This window comes from Sturnus vulgaris, chromosome 8 (genome assembly GCF_052056855.1).
Source record: "Sturnus vulgaris isolate bStuVul1 chromosome 8, bStuVul1.hap1, whole genome shotgun sequence".
Lineage (NCBI taxonomy): Eukaryota > Metazoa > Chordata > Aves > Passeriformes > Sturnidae > Sturnus > Sturnus vulgaris.
Genome location: NC_142250.1, coordinates 34,867,017 through 34,882,923, shown reverse-complemented (window position 1 = coordinate 34,882,923; position 15,907 = coordinate 34,867,017). Strand labels below are relative to the sequence as shown.

At 49.2% G+C, this 15,907-nt stretch overlaps 2 protein-coding genes across 3 annotated transcripts in view; one reads left to right on the top strand and one right to left on the bottom strand.

The window, feature by feature from the left end:
* The window catches only part of LHPP (phospholysine phosphohistidine inorganic pyrophosphate phosphatase), a 72,259-nt gene extending 61,435 nt beyond the window's left edge, over nucleotides 1-10,824 (bottom strand). Inside the window, exon 1 of one of the 2 annotated variants that reach the window (XM_014879611.2) lies at nucleotides 10,683-10,824. In XM_014879611.2, the coding sequence (XP_014735097.1) occupies nucleotides 10,683-10,804 (122 nt within the window). In that variant the 5' untranslated portion in view covers nucleotides 10,805-10,824. The remainder of the gene's footprint in view (nucleotides 1-10,682) is intronic. The other variant, XM_088169431.1, reaches the window with a different exon arrangement.
* A 2,635-nt stretch (nucleotides 10,825-13,459) lies between these two features.
* On the top strand, nucleotides 13,460-15,476 carry NKX1-2 (NK1 homeobox 2). Its single transcript, XM_014879592.2, has 2 exons — nucleotides 13,460-13,970; nucleotides 14,905-15,476. Exons 1-2 carry the CDS (start codon nucleotides 13,460-13,462, stop codon nucleotides 15,474-15,476), a joined length of 1,083 nt encoding a protein of 360 aa, XP_014735078.2.
* The last annotated feature ends 431 nt before the right edge of the window (nucleotides 15,477-15,907 follow it).

Genomic DNA, 15,907 nt, shown 5'->3' with positions numbered 1-15,907 from the left:
CTGCAAAAGTTGTGTTGTTCCATCCCTGGAAGTGTCCAAGGCCAGGTTGGAGCAGCCTGGGATGGTGGAAGGTGTCCCTGCCCATGGCAGGGGGTGGAATGGGATGATTTTTAAGGTCCCCTGCAGCCCAAACCATTCTGGGATTCTATGAATCCCCTGCAAGCCCTCTGCCTCTGAGCAGCTTTGTTCCTCAAGCTGATGACCTGCTGTGGATGTCCCCAAAAAAAAAAACTTCCCCGAGGAGGAGCTGTCAGCTGTTTGGAGACTCAATGTATTTCAAGTGGCCACAGAAAATCAGAAGCACTGAAAATGTACCACAATTAATAAAAAAATAAGCATTTGTCTAAGGGACATTAACTCAGCTCCTCTAATATGTGAAAATACCTAGTTTTTTGTCAGTTTTCATGTGAATTTGTGCATAATTATCTTTGAGAACTTGAGCACATGCAGATTCAGATACCTGGGTAAGTCTAGAACCAGGCTTATAAATTCTTATAAAAATATTATTACTCTTCTTTGCATCAAAACGAAAAAGGACTTTGCTATTAAGGACGTCCCTGCACTGATTTTCAAGACAACAAACCATGCTGGGTCCATTTTGTAGAGAAGATGATCTCAATTGGTTGGTGCCAAAAGCAACCAAAAACCAAAGCAACCTTAAGACAACAGATCTGATGATGAACTTTCCATCAAAGGATTCTTGGAAATCTGGTCCTGATCCAGAGAGCTCCTTCTGCTCATCAAAACTGCACACCAGTGTCTTCTTTAATAATGCTGGTGATTCATTTCTTTCTTATTATTTGTCTTTCCTAATCATAGATATGTGAATTATCAATTACACTTAGTGGTTAATTGCCCTTCATAAAGATAGCTATTCTCTTTTAAATTAGGCAGTTAATATATTGTAACTAATAGCATCCACTTGTACATTATAAATATATCTTCATTGATTGGAGCACTGAATGTGAGATTCACTCTCAAGTTAATGAAGCAATTGAGTGAAGAAGTGCAGGGTGTACCCAGGGAATAATTATTGTTAATGAATTATGATGTGACCTTCTCAGAACAATGAACAATTGGTGTGACAGTGAGATGACAATATTCCACATCTGTTATTCGAGACACGGTTTCAGCTGGAGTTAAAAAGCAAAGCAGTGTAATTTGGATGCACAACAAACTTTAATAGAGTGTGCCACGGTTAAAGAAAAAAAAATGCAAAGCCTCCCTGCACACTCTTAGGGGAAAAAAATCCCATGATTCACAACTGCCTGAAAGCAGACATTTGTTGAATTAGAATCTGCTTTTTTCTCTTCCTAAAGGTCAGCATAACAAATCCAGGGACAAACCAACCAAAGACCTGAGCAGAGAAACCAGCACCCTCACAGGTCAGCTTGGTGAAAGCACAGATTCAGTTTTCCTCTATTACAAACTTCTCTTCTTTCTCAGCACTTTAGATGAAAAGCAAAGCAACACTTCTGAAAGGACTGAGCAAAGCAAGGAGGAGCCTGGACACATCCCAGACTGCTTCATGCCTTCCAATTCCCACCCCAACAAATGAGCTCAGGAAATGCTCAGGATCAGGTCCACAAAGAGTTGGGCCAAGCTGAACAGAAAAAATGGGAGTCCTCTGGTGGCACATGAAAAGAACTTTCAAAAATAACTTGGAACACTAAATGAAACAAAAATCCATAAAACTCTAGACAAGACTTATTTCTAAAAAAATACCTTCCCAATGAAAATTCCCCTTTTACCTTCCCAGTCAGCATCTCTGACAAGTCCCCTGCAAACTCTGCCAAATCCTGCACAGAACAGCCACACTCACTGTACATTCAGTATCACACACAGAGGGAGGGATGAATCCATCCCTGAATGCTCAGCACAGGGGTGGTGAGCAGAGCCTGCAGACCAGCAAACTGTAAACTAAGAGCTTAAATAATGAGGGAGAGCTTTTACCAACAGCTCTGCATGGGGGAAAACCTGGCTCAAATCATGTTTAATGCAAAACTCTTATTCAGTCTTCCTGGTCTGGCAGGTTTTGTACATGGAGAGACTAAAAGAAGTGGCTTGAAGGTCTGTGTCTCACAGGTGTGATGCTTTGCTCAGTGAGTCTGCAGGGCTGCAAAGCTTCAAGGGAAACCTCCAGCCTCTGAATTGACTCACTGCTCACACTCCCAGCAAAGCAAGGCAAGGAACTGCAATTTCCACTGCTGGCAAGTGTGGGGATGTCAGGAGAAGAATAAAGAACAAGATTTGTAATGTGATGTCTTATAAGATAAAGAGCAAGGGATTAGGTAGCTGCAAGTGCAGAAGAATGAGGCAGCAGGAGATGAAATACACGACACACGTTTATCGAGATCTGCAGCATGTTACAGATTTATCAGCAGGTCCATTACACAGGCACAGGCACACCCAGGAAAACCCAGTCAATCAGGCCTTCAGCTGACTTCCACACATCATGGCCATGATAAGGATCCCATTCAAACTCCAGAAGCACCAGGAAAATCGATGCTGATTAGAGCACACGGACAGGCAGCACTGCCCTCCACGCTGCAGGGACCCAGAATGGTCCAGGGAGCTGTGGACATCCCAAGTTTGGGAGGCTCAGCATCAAACAAATCCACTCCATGTCCAACATCACTGCTCACACCACTCCTAATGCCCAAGAGCAGGAACAGGGGAGCTTCACCTGAGTGAGGCAGAGCAGCTCCTGACCTTTCAGGGTGTGACAAATGCCAAACTCAGCTCAAGTGGCAAAAGAAACTTGTCAGAGCCCTTCTTGGAGGGGGTGGCAGAACAGAGATGGCAACTGGGAGCAGATGGAAAGGCCACTGTCCCCTCCAGCTGTGTGCCACACAGGCTCTGCTGCCACTGCCTGCTCTGCCAGGAGCTGCCACAGCACACAGGCACTGAAGGAAAAAAGTCACAAAAAAAACCCTTCCAAGCCTGAAATTAAAAGTGAACATATGAGCACTGAGCTACCACACCAGCCTCACCAGGGGAGGGATTTAAGCCCACTCCAGATCCAAACAACCACTTGGTCACCCAAATGATCCCTAAATCTACAGCTGGGGCACCCACCTGGCTCCGGGCACACCATGAGCACCTGCCCAGGGGAGAGGAGCATGTGAGTGGTTTAATTTCAGCCCTGAGCTGCCCCCGATGCCTCAGCAGCTCTTTGAACTGACCTTTACCTCGTTGTGCTGGAGCAGGACACGGGGCTGAGTGACAATGTCCCACAATGCAATTACCATGCGTCAGATGAGCCAGTCCCTTACAAATCACCTCGAACTTTACACATCTGCTGCCTGTCAGCATCTGCCAGGCTCACTCACCCGAAAATAATGAAAAAACTCTCATTATTGTTCCATAACAGGTAAAGTGTTAGGACAATTATTGGACATCCTCACTGACCTTGTGCAGACTTAGCCAACTGCCCTTGCCAACCTTTATGGGCAGCCCTCGGGCACATAAAACACAAAATCTGTTCTTTCAGATGATGTAAAGGTTGTGACACCCGTAGGAAAAGCAATGGTCCTGGAATCCGGACTGGGAATCATCAAACTTAAATTCACATTATCCTGCACATGGCTGAAGCAACTAAGGAAAAGGTGTAAGGCTAAACGTCAGATTTCCCATATTTTCCCACTGCCTTTTGCAGTGAAGGTTTTTTCCTAAGGAATAGGGGGAAAGTCCAGCCCACAGCCAGAGGTCCTGGGCAGATGGACAATGGGGCAGAAAGCAAAACCCTGGAATAGGCAACAAACCTGAGCTTGGAGACTCTCCAACATCAACTTCAAAGGGGTTTGGAAATGTGCTACATGAAATTTCCAGAATTGGCTTTTCATCCTGCATTTCATTTTTCAGACTGCTTTGGGGTTTTTTTTTAATTTAAAAGAAAGCATGCTGAGCATTTTGGCTATTTGACTCTTTTGCATCAGTGGACAAATACAAGTGTGCTTCAGGGTAAACCTTTCAGCACTCTGATACCTTGTCTGAAACACAGGGAATCAACAGCACCTGCAACCAACCCACAAAATAAAAGCAGGATTTGTGTAGCAACAGCATCCTCCCACCTGGGCAGGGCTCATGTTAGTGCCCTCTGCAAGGGCCAGGGTGCTGCTGCTCCAGGTAAAACCTCTCCTGATCTTGCAGGTTTTTCCCAGAATTTCCCTGGAAGCACCACACACACCTGAGGATCCCAAAGGGTTTTCTGGCTCAGAGCAATAATCCCTCCTGGGGTCCAGCTGTGGAAATGCCTGGTGGGAGGAAAGCAGATTTTCTCTGCTTAAAAAGTGTATTTTGGGTAAAAATGTGGTGTATTTTCTCTGCAAATCCCTATTCCTGCCATTCCAGTGGCTATTTCAGCTTCTGCAATAACAACAGGCAAAGTCATTATTTCAGAAGCCTGAAGGAGGCCATAAGTGCCTTTGCCCATCCTTACATGGTACAAACCTCTCCTAATTCCATGCAAACACTGAATTCCCTGGTGTTTTTTAACCTGGTGGGTGCAATGGAATCAGAGGACTGTGGATAAAACTCCAGGATTTTCCTTCTCTATCCCAGTGCCCAAAACTTTCCCTTCCTCTGATTTCTGCCATCACAGCACATCCAAACTGCTTCAATCTTGCTGTCACATCTCTGATGCCATTTTTGTCCCCTGACCTCCTGGTGTTTGCCTTCACTGGTGTCCTGCCATGGGCCCTGAGTCCAGCCAGGCTCATTAAATCCCTGGTTCTCTGGTGATCCAACTTTCTGCTCCCTGCAGCAAGGCTGCCCTGACAAATCCTTACACATGGCACTTTTTGGCCCCAGTCCCTCTCACATTCCTGTGCCTGAAACTCATCTCCACATCTGCTATCTCCTGAGCACAATTTCCTCTCCAGCCCCAGATGGCTCACCTCTCTCTAAATATAGAAGGGGATAATTTGGAGGCAATCCAAAGGAGGGACTGCAAAAAAGATTAAAAAAATGGGAGGGCATTACCTTTGCACATGAATAAAAGCACATTAATAGGCACACATGAAAGAGCCACAAGAAGAGGCCAATGTTACTTAAGGGTGGGCAAGGATGACATAAGGAAAGGTACAGTTATAAAAGTGAAGACTCTGGAAACACCACTTTGAGACACTAAAACCTGAAAAAAAAATCACTAAATTGTAGCTAAAAGCAAACCTTAAAAACCCACCAATATATTTATTTAGGTATTTTGATAACTTAGAATTTTTCAGAGGTAGAAAGAAATCCTGGAAGTTGCAGATAGAAAAAACCAAATTCCATCTTGTCCTGAATTCTCTACAAAGGCCATGGAATACAGCTGGATACCAGAATTATTGCACAAATTATCCAACACCATAAATCATAGTCCACCTCCCTGAACAGCAAAGACAACAGATTTGTAGGCAGCAATAAGCCACAACAGCAAAATCTAGAATTTAGTATTTAATAAAAATAACACGTGCTTCTGAAGGGAATCTGCAGAAAGGAAGCACAAAGGAGAATATAAGAAAAATCTCTTTGGTCCATTAAGTTCAGTTACAAGATGCATTTAAGGCTGTAGATTACCAAATCAGCTTAATGTATTACACCAAAAAGACTTTAACCACACTGCAAGTGGTTCAATAAGTAAACTCTGTCAGACCTTCAATAGCTGGTAAATCTCCACTTTGGAAGCTGTCAAGAACAGAAACAGATCTTTGGGCATTCAGTTAGCATGAACAGGTCTGGGATATATTTATTTGCATTAAGAAAGAAAAAAATTATGGACAACATAGTGAATGATAGTCCCATAGCTTTTATTCTGTGCAAAAAGGGGTACATGATCTTTAAGGTTGCTTCCAACCCAAACTATTCTATGATTCTATGAAGCTGCTAATTACTCCCTTAAAAATTCATTCAAAAACAAGTTATCTTTGACAGGGTTGAGCTCTCACTTTGTACACAAACAGCACCTGTCTGTAAAGAAGGAATTCTGTTTCAGAGACCCTAAAGGTTAATGATGTGTAAACTCCAAAAATGCAAGTACTTACTCATGCAATTTGTGCAGACAGCAGGTGAGCACCCACAACCTCAGGGAATCAAATCTTTTTAAAGAAATAATGAACACTGCTGATTAGGAAAGCAAACATTGGTTAGGAACACCCACTGCTCTCAGAAAACTGAGACCACAGCTAATGTTACAGACTGGAGTGCAGCTGCCACAACTCTGACCCCACTGAGGATCAATTCCTGGATCCCCTTCTGGCTCTGCCAGGGAACAGCACACATGACAATACAGAAAATCTTCATTTTTCGTGTGTCTGCTGCTTCAGGAGGGCAGTGACACGTGGGTTTCTTCAGGCAGAAAGTGCAAAGAGAGTCAAGTACAAAAACAAATTAACAGATATTTACACAAGGGTCCGTATACTTTACTTGAAGGTCTCTTTCTAGGAGAAACAACTCCTTTCCTAAGGCACAGCAAGCCTTGGAACTCTGAACATCTGCACAGCCTGTGCTAAGCCACGTTATCTGCTGTGACAACAAAGATTTCCTCCTCCTGGTGGCACACACACTTCCAAAAGGCTCTTTGTGAGCTCCCAGCTCGTCTGAACCCCCACACCCTGAATTGTTTTACAGTCCCAGTTCCGCTTGTTCTCCTCACAATCTTCTTCTTGTTAGACTCTCCAGGTATTTTATTTTAACAGGACTGTCCAGCTGCTCCCCAGCCTCCCTGCTCCCCAGATTTCCGCTGCCCTTTTCAAGGGCTCTGTACAAAGCTGTGCTAACAGATGCACTGTCCCAGCCCAACAACAGGATGTTGTAAACGTCCAACTACTGTGTGCTTTTCATATGGATATGCTAATGGACACACTATCAGCACACAGCTGTAAATGCAAATGCCAGAGCACAGGCTGAGCATCTTTTATGGGTGTTTAACCACCTTCTGTCTTGTAAGGGACCAGCTCCGTGCTATTTGTAAGATAAAAAGCAGCTAGCTCACCTCGTGTCAATGCTGTGTAAATCGATTAAGACAATAACAGCACGGCACTGAGGCTCTGTTAGGGCCGGCTCCAGGAGAAGCCTTTAAGTCACCGATGGCCTCTCTGATCTTGTCCAGGGGCTTTCTGATCTGCTCCACAGCATCTGCCAGGGAGCTGCACACGCTGGGAAGAGATGGGTGGGGTTTACGTAACTTTTTCTAAACAACAAAGATGTGCCACAGTTAAGTTAAACAATCGAGAAACATTATGGCTTAAAAGTTTTGAAGGGAAAAATTATCTTATTGAGCCACTTTTGGCTTTTTTAGCCAAAGTTACTACAAAGTTATTACAAAGATATTACATTACAGCAGTGGATGGCTGCAATATCCTCACCTAAAAATAACAATAGTTCCTGAGAATTCAGAGACATTCCTGGCTCCAGGGGTTAAATCATGAGGTGCCAATACCCTTTGGCACACGAGTGCTCGGCTGCCACAGTATGGATGAGAAACAAGGATCCAAATTCACTTTAACCCTTGAGCACAGGACACAAGCTCTGCTCAACAAATACTCCTGTGGTTCAACCTTCTCAGCCTCTAGCCCACCAGCCCCCTCTCAGTGCACACTGAATCCTTCAGTATTTCACAGGTAGGATTGATCAGGGCTGCAGGTAAATCAGCAATAAACAAAGAATTCCCAGCTGTCACACAACGTGTTTCACCACAGGTTATACCGACTATTGATGCCTTGCTCAGGAGGGTCTCTCCAGCACTGGGAGGTTACTGAATGTCCCCTTGCTCAGGGTGTTCCAGTGTCCATCAGCTTCTCTGGCCATGTTTCTGCTCCATCTGACTGTAATGTTAGCTAAAAACAAACAAACACGAGGGAAGCACCCCTCTGCAGCCATCTCAAACAGAAACCAAGCCAAATTCTGCTGGCAGAAATTACACTGCTGCTCTCCCAAACACTGACTCAAATAACTGCACAGCAGAATTCGGCTGAAAACAAGAGAAATAATGCAGCAAATGTAGCTTTAGGAGGTCAGCACAGCTTCAGTCACATGAAACCAATGACAGATTATTATGTTTACTTATCATTTTCATTGGAGTGTACTATATGTTGTTACACTAAGTTAATTGCTGTAATGGGGGAGATGATGTAGCAAGACAGTCTGAAAAGAACAGGTCAGCTGTCCTGTTGTAAGAGTCCTTATCTGTACTCTGAGTTATCAAAATGGTATTTAAAGTTTCTGTTGGACATATATATGCAGTAAAAGATGTCAGACAGCTCCTTTAGCAGAGGATCATAGCAATTTGAATTAGTTATAAGGTTCCTTGCTATCTGCAATTATGGCTCTTTAATTGATTAAAAAAAAAAGAATTCATTAAAAAAGAGCTCCTTTTAGCTTTGATCCATCTGCTTGAAACCACCCAGCTGTACTGTGACACAGACACAAATATTAATGATCAACTGGCAATAGGATAATGAGTCAATAAAGAGTTTAAATGGTGTGAGCCAGAACAATTACCAACCTAATAGGCAGATAAATAAGGCTACTTGACTTTACCCAAGGAAAATGATTATTCTTCCTCACTTACATTGAATGACCTGAACAAAGTGGTTTAGTGGGGTTTTTTTCCCTTCCTGGCACTTTTCCATTCTGCTGTTCCCAGTTCCCACAGCTGTGACCACTGCTTCTCCACTGCTCACCAAATCCTGATCAGCTTTCCCTGCACAGCATTCCAGAGCTCATTTCTGGATTGCATCTCCAAACCCTCCTCAGAGACCCCTGCAGCCCTTCCAGACAGGTCAGATTAGCTGCTGAGGGCTTCCTGTGACTAACAGGCAAAAAGGCCTTTTAGACATTCCCAGGATTTCCAGAGAAAGCCCATAATTTCCTGCATTTAGCCCAAGGCCAGAGTTTTAGTGTTGTTTCATAAGCATATTTCTGACGTTACTGTAAGTCAGACTGCAGTTTATGTTGCCTCCATGCAGAAGGTTTCAGCAAATGCAGTGACAAAGGTTATTAAATAACAGCCTGCAACCTGATAGAAAATGAAGTTTAAAATCGAGGAGCAAAAAAACAATGTCAAAAGCATCTGGTGAACCACAACACAGGTATTATTGAGTATGCCCTGGTTTCCAAAGGAATGATGTGATCTGTGACACAGTTTATGCAGTTGTTGTTATTTATGCTTGGTTTGGCCATGCCTGGAGGCCCTGGTTATGATCTGGACTGTCCCAGGCTGTGCTCTGCACATGCACAATCCCCTGGAAGAACCACAGGCCACAGGATTGCAATAGAAGCAATTTCTCCCTCTGCCTAGTTTCACTAAATTCCCTGGGAATGCTGCTCTCCCCTTGGCTGTCCTGGCACCTGCAGCTTCTCTCAGCCAGGTGAGCACCACAAGCCGGCCAAGAGCCTCCATAAGCCTTAAACTTACTTCAGATATTGCTCTCTGACAGCACTGGGAACTCTGATCCATGTGATAGCATCCTCTGTGCATCCTACACGTGTTTCAAAAAATATAAACAAAGATGTAGTTATGGGGAGAAAAAAAAAAAGCAAGCAGCACAAAGTTCTGTTATTACCACTTCATTTTGATCTTCTCCAGTTCTGCCTTTCCATGTGGTTCCACCAACATTTAGGCACATATTTAACTAACTTCATATGATTAATTTTACTGAATTCAAGATTTCTTCCTGCATATTTTCCTGCTCAATAATGCACTCATCCCAAGTGTGTCTGTGCTGAGTGGCCCCAGAGGACAGAAGCTGCAGAAATGCTCACCAAGCAGTGCTGTCAGTGTTGCACAGGGGTTCAGAATTTAGACATTTAAAACATTTCAAGTGGGGCACATGCAGCAGTGCAGAATCACAGAACGGTTTGGCTTGGAAGAAACACTAAAGTTCCAATCTCCTGAAAAGGACAAGGACACCCTCCACTATCCCAGGTTTCTCCAAGCTCCATCCAGCATTTGCCAGGTGAAATAGATCTGGATTTTCCACAGTGGGGGAGTGAAACATCGCAGAGCCAAATGCTCTTCCAGAAATTCACAAGCACACAATCAATACCTGTCTTTAAACAAAGTTGCCCCTGCAGCTACTGCTCTCCCCATCCTGCTCCTCTGGTCAAGAAGGACCAATATAGACACAGTGGCGAGTCAACCTAATTAATTAAAGTTAGTTAAGTTAAAGTTACTTAGCTCGTGTTACCTGGACAGCATCACCCAGCTGAAAGTGAAGGAGTTCCCTACCTGTGGGCACTGGGACAACTCACCAAGGCCACCCTTTGCTTTTGAGTCACTTCCCAGCTGGGCAATCATTAACCCCAGCACGGAAATTCTCCATTTCTGGGCTGCAAGTTCCCTGCAAGAAGTTCCAGCTAAATCGACAGCAAAGTGAATCAATTTGCTATGAGATCGGTGTAGGTAATGTTTTAAAAATGATTACCGGGGGACAGCGCCAGCTCTGCTGCCACCTGTGCAGTGACAACACAGAACCACGCGGGATGATGCGCTGCCCCAAACCCTTCTCCCCATCATCTGCGGGCTCCCTTCGCTTCAGTAATCCTCAAAAGCACCAGGCTGGTCCCAAAAGCACCGGGCTGACCCCCAAAAGCTCCCGTTTCCTGCGCGGGACTCACACAGCTCAGCGGGAGCTGCAGTCAAAGCCCTTTGGGTTTAACCCACGCCGTGCCCTGCGGACCCCCTGCCCCCCACCCACCTGCGCACGGCCTCGGCCGAGCCGGCGATGGGGACCCCGCCGTCGGCTCCGCTGTCGTAGAGAACCCCGCTGACATCGAGCAGCAGCCCCCGCACGGCCCGGGCCCAGCCCCAGCTCGCCATGGCCGCTCCCGCCCCGCCCCGCGCCCGGCGCTGCCGGGAAATGCAGTCCCGGGAAACGAAATGAATGTACACCCGGGAAACGAAATGAATTCAGCCCCGGGAAACGAAATGAATTCAGCCCCGGGAAATGAAATGCAGCCCCGGGAAATGAAATGCAGTCCCGGGAAATGCAATTCAGTTCCGGGAAACGCAATGAATTCAGTCCCGGGAAATGCAATGAATTCAGCCCCGAGAAATGAAATTAATTCAGCCCCGGGAAATGAAACGCAGTCCCGGGAAATGAAATGCAGTCCCAGGAAATGCAATTAATGCAGTTCCGGGAAATGAAATGCAGTCCCGGGAAATGCAATGAATGCAATCCCGAGAAATGAAATGCAGTCCCGGGAAATGAAATGAAACGCAGTCTCGGCTCCGCTCCCGCCCCGCTGCGCGCCCGGCGCTGCCGGGAAATGCAGTCCTGGGAAACGCAATGAATGCAGTCCCGGGAAATGAATGCAGTCCCGGGAAATGAGATGCACTCCCAGCTCCGCTCCGCCGCGCTCCGCCCCGGGGCACGGCACACAGACTGCTGCTCCCCATCCCTGCCAGCCTTCCAGCCCAAGCTGGATGTGCCCTAGTGGGTGGCATCCCCAGCCATGCCACTGGAGTGAAATTTTTAACATCCCTTCCCAACCCAAACCATTCTGTGATTCACATGACAACCAAGGAAAAAAAAAACCCACTGACTCATCATATAACATGGTATCTACAATCGCAGATAAGATGTTGTCAGCTGTGTTGCAGCTTTACAGATAGTGTTGTTTTCTCCCAAATATCTTCTCGTCGCTAATGCCATCAATAGCACCGCACGACTCCCAGAATGTATAAGGAGCTGTGGTGGAATTATAGTCCATTTTGTTTTAAGGAAAGCAGAGGAGCCTTGGCAGCATTGATTTGCATCACCGCTTCTGGAATAGCCTCTGGGTTCTCCCTAAAGATAATATCTAAACTGTGAAATTCATTAAATAGACTCAGAAATGGATCAGGTTATTTAAAACAACATTACTAATGGCACAATATCTCAGCTGTCTGCAGCGATAGTGAACATTGTCTTGGATAGTGTTATCAGTCCAGGACACCCGCTATGAATATTGATCCACAGCTTGTTACAGCCATCACTTGCCGTCAGGACAGGTCAGGGTTGAAACCCACCTAGCATCAAAGCAATTTAAAGACAGCACTTGGGCTGAATTTTAATGCCTGAGCTGGGAAATGGACCAACTTCAGAGTGCTGGAACTAATCCGTGAGAATGTGCCTTTCCACACGCATGAAATGTTTGTGGGTTGTTGTGTATATATACATGTGAAACTGATGATATTTGAAAATGACTTGTAGCTCACAAGTTAATTTCAATGCTGCAATTTACATTCCCAGCTCCTGCAGAACCAACAACTCAAACAGAAGTATTTGTAATGTCGCATATACCAGATTTTTTTTTCCCAGTTCACCACGTCCCACATCCCCAAAATCAAGCTTTAGCCACCTGTAGCTTGTGGATGTGAACTCCTCAGGTTTGAGCTCCCTTCTCTTCTATATTCTTATGGTATTCTACTGCAGAGGCCGGTGCCAAGTGGGCTCTTGGATAATTAACATTAACAGTTACTTTTAATCACATCACCCTTGCACATTATCATCATCTCATCTTGCTCTCCCCTTATCTTAAGGCCTATGCCAAGAATTATTCTGCTGAGGCTGAGGCAGCTATGAAGAGGAGGGGGGCTGTGCTCTGCATCTTTCCATAGGAATAGAAGCAGGTGGAGTAGCAGATTCCTTCTGAAGGCTGCCTTCCCTGGCTGAAGGGTGCCTTTCCTCAATCTATCTGATTATTTTGGTACCAACCAATGTGAAATGCCAAGGAGAGGGAAAAGCATCCCCCTGAACAGATACAGGTGTGCACAAATACACTGCAAGTCCATTTTCAATTAGCAGGACTGTCTAGAAGTGGTCACAGGGCTACTGCAGTGGGGAGGTTTGGCCTGTTGTCACCTACCCTGTCCCAGTTTTAGGTGTGAACAGGCAACAAAGTGTTTTCCTCCAAGACAAGGACGGTTGGTCAGGGGTTTGTTCAGTGGGTCAGAACTCCTCCAGCACAGGCAGGCCCCAGTTCCCCTGCCTAATAATTGGGAACAGTGTGAACACCATGGAAGAGTTGCAGGAGTGGCCCAGAGTCTGAACTGCACTGATCCCAAGCTGCTCCCAAACGAAAAGCTGCTCCTTTCTCCCTGAGGACCAGGCAGTAGCTTCACATCTCCACCAGTGGCTGCTGGCACAGGGAGCACTTGGAGCTGGGATCCTGCCCAGCGCAGGAGAGGGATGCAGGAGCCATCCCTCCTCCCTGGGTGCCTCTGAACACGAGGCTCACCCCGCTGGGCGCGCACTGACCGGGACAGCTGCAGGTGGCTCAGCGGAGGACGAGGGGACAAGTGCAGCCGGTGGCTCTCCGGGCCCCGGGGGACACCAGGTGCCGTCGGGCTGCGGGTGCAGCCGCATCCCTGCTCCGGCAGAGATCCTGGCTCCGGTGCCAGGGGCTCCTGGCCTCTCCTGCCCGCCTCTCAGCACATCCCCCGCCCAACCTGGGGCAGGTAACGGGAAAGCCCTATCGCAGAGAGCTTGGGATGGAGGGAGGCGCCCGCTGCGCCCCCGCGGAGCCAGCGCGGTGGGGAGGGGGCGCGGGGGCGGCGTGCCAATGGCTGCGCTGCCCCCTCCTCTGCCCCCACCCCGCCGGCCGCCCCTCCGCCTCCCCGGCCGACCCTCCTCCTCCCCGCCGCTCACTCCGCACCGCCAGCGCCGAGCGTGCGGCTCGGGAGCGGCCCCGCTCCGCGCCCGGCGCTGCGCTCCGCCGGCTCCGCGCCGGGAGCCAGCAGGTCTCCGGGAAGCGCGGAGGGTGGGGTGGCATGCCGGAATGCCCGGACCGCGGGGCCAAGGCGGCCCCCATCCATCATAAAATCTCCTTCTCCATCTTAGACATCCTGGATCCCCAGAAATTCAGCAGAAGACGCGAACCGGCCTCGGGGAGCTGGGGCAGCGCCCCACGCTCGGGCGAGCGGGAGAAAAGTTTGGGAAGAGTTGAAGTAGGAAAGGACGCTGCTGCTCCCGGCAGCGGGAGGAATAAACTAGAAGCACATGGTAGGAACGCGCTCGAGTTTCTCCGGCCGGCGCTGGCGGGGCGCGCAGGTGGAAGCGCCGGCAGACGGGGACCCTCGGCCCCGCGCCGGGCGGGACGCGCTCCCCGCGCGGGGTCCCGCAAGAGCGAGGGAAGGGGGGGCTGGAACTGGATTTTAAGTCTTGATGATGCAAAGGGAAAAGTTCTCGATATTCCTGCCCGGCTCCCGGCGTGCGGAGCATCCTCTGCCGCCCGAGCAGGAGCGCGCACATCAGGGCGCGCCGCCGCCCCATCCCGGCGCCGGGCGGGTCGCGGCTCTCACCGAGGCACCGCACGGGTTCCTTTCCCCCAGCAAGGGCGGCCCCCGGGCGCTCCTTTCCCCCGGGGCGGCAGCCGCCGGATGCCCCGGCCCGCGGGACGGCCGGCTGGGTAATTGTTCAGCCCGTCCCCACCGGAGGATGCCTTAGCTCCCGGTGATCGATATCCTATTACCGACTCCCGCCTATCTCCTCCCCGCAGCTTGCAGGTGCCCACTTCAAACCTCCTTCTCCCGGCCTGATCCTAATATTGTTCGATTAAAACTTACCTTTAATAGATGACATCTATCGATCTGGCCCTCGCAAATCTGAAACTCCATTAGCGCAGGGATGGGGAGGGGGGGAGGGGATTTATTTCGCTTCAGAAGGGGACTTTAATAACTTCTTTTTTAATTGGTAAGAAATCCATATCGACGGCTCTCCCCTCCCCACCGCGGATGCGGTGGCACAGCGGGGGACGCCGGGGGGGCGGGGGGGCTCTCGCACGACGGGCGGAATTTTTCTCCCTTTTTTTTATTTTTAATGATGGCCCTTATGTTGGGGGGAGGGAGGGAGGGATGTCGGAGCAGAAGCGCGGGTTTCGGAGGGGGAACGGGAGGAAGGTGCGCTGCCCCCTGACGACCCCCGCGATCTCACCTAGATGCGCACGCCCCGGCGGAGAGCGGCGCCGAGGACGGGGGGCAGGAGCGCGACGAGGAGGAGCCGAGCGGGGACGGGACCGGGACAGCGAGCCCACCCGGGCCAGAGGAGCCGGGCTCGCCACGGAGCGCCCGGCGGCGGCGAGCAGAGCCAGGCTGCGGGAAGCCGCGGCGGGCGCGCACAGCCTTCACCTACGAGCAGCTGGTGGCCCTGGAGAACAAGTTCCGAGCCACGCGGTACCTGTCGGTCTGCGAGCGCCTCAGCCTGGCGCTGTCCCTCAGCCTCACCGAGACGCAGGTGAAGATCTGGTTCCAGAACCGCCGCACCAAGTGGAAGAAGCAGCACCCGGGCGCCGACGGGGCGGCCCCCGCAGCATCTCCCGCAGCGGCGGCGGCGGGCGGCGGCAGCCCCAGCCCGCCGGGCCCCGCTGCTCTGCCCTTCCAGACTTTCCCTTCCTACCCCGCCGCCAACGTGCTGGTGCCGCCGGCCGCCCCCTTCCCGCTGGGCGCCGGCCCCTTCGCACCCTTCCTGGGCCCCGCGTACCTCGGCCCCTTCTACGCCCCGCACCTCTGAGGTGGCACGGCAGCCCCCGGCAGCCAGGAGCGCACCTGAGTCCTTCTCACCCAGCGGGGAACACCGGCATCACTTCTGCTGGTTGCGTGGCTATTCGAAGTGTAAGAAAGTTGATTTTTTCCTAGGCGTCACGGCAGCATGCTTAACTTTGACACACAGAGAAAAAAACCCACTGTAACCACTGGATTTTATTAGCACGTTTGAGATGTAATTATAGGTGTTGGAGATGGGAAAAGTAACCCTCTTTACACATGCCTGACACTAATTCCCTGCAGATTCTTCTCCAAGTTCATTGTTAAGATGCTCCTCGTTGCTGTTCGGCTTGCCAGCACACGTCTGAACCCTCGAGGGCTCGGGAGCTGTGGCACTCGTTAGCACTGCTGCGATCCTGATGCTGATGAGCGTGCAGGCAGCCGTGTCGAATCCCAGGG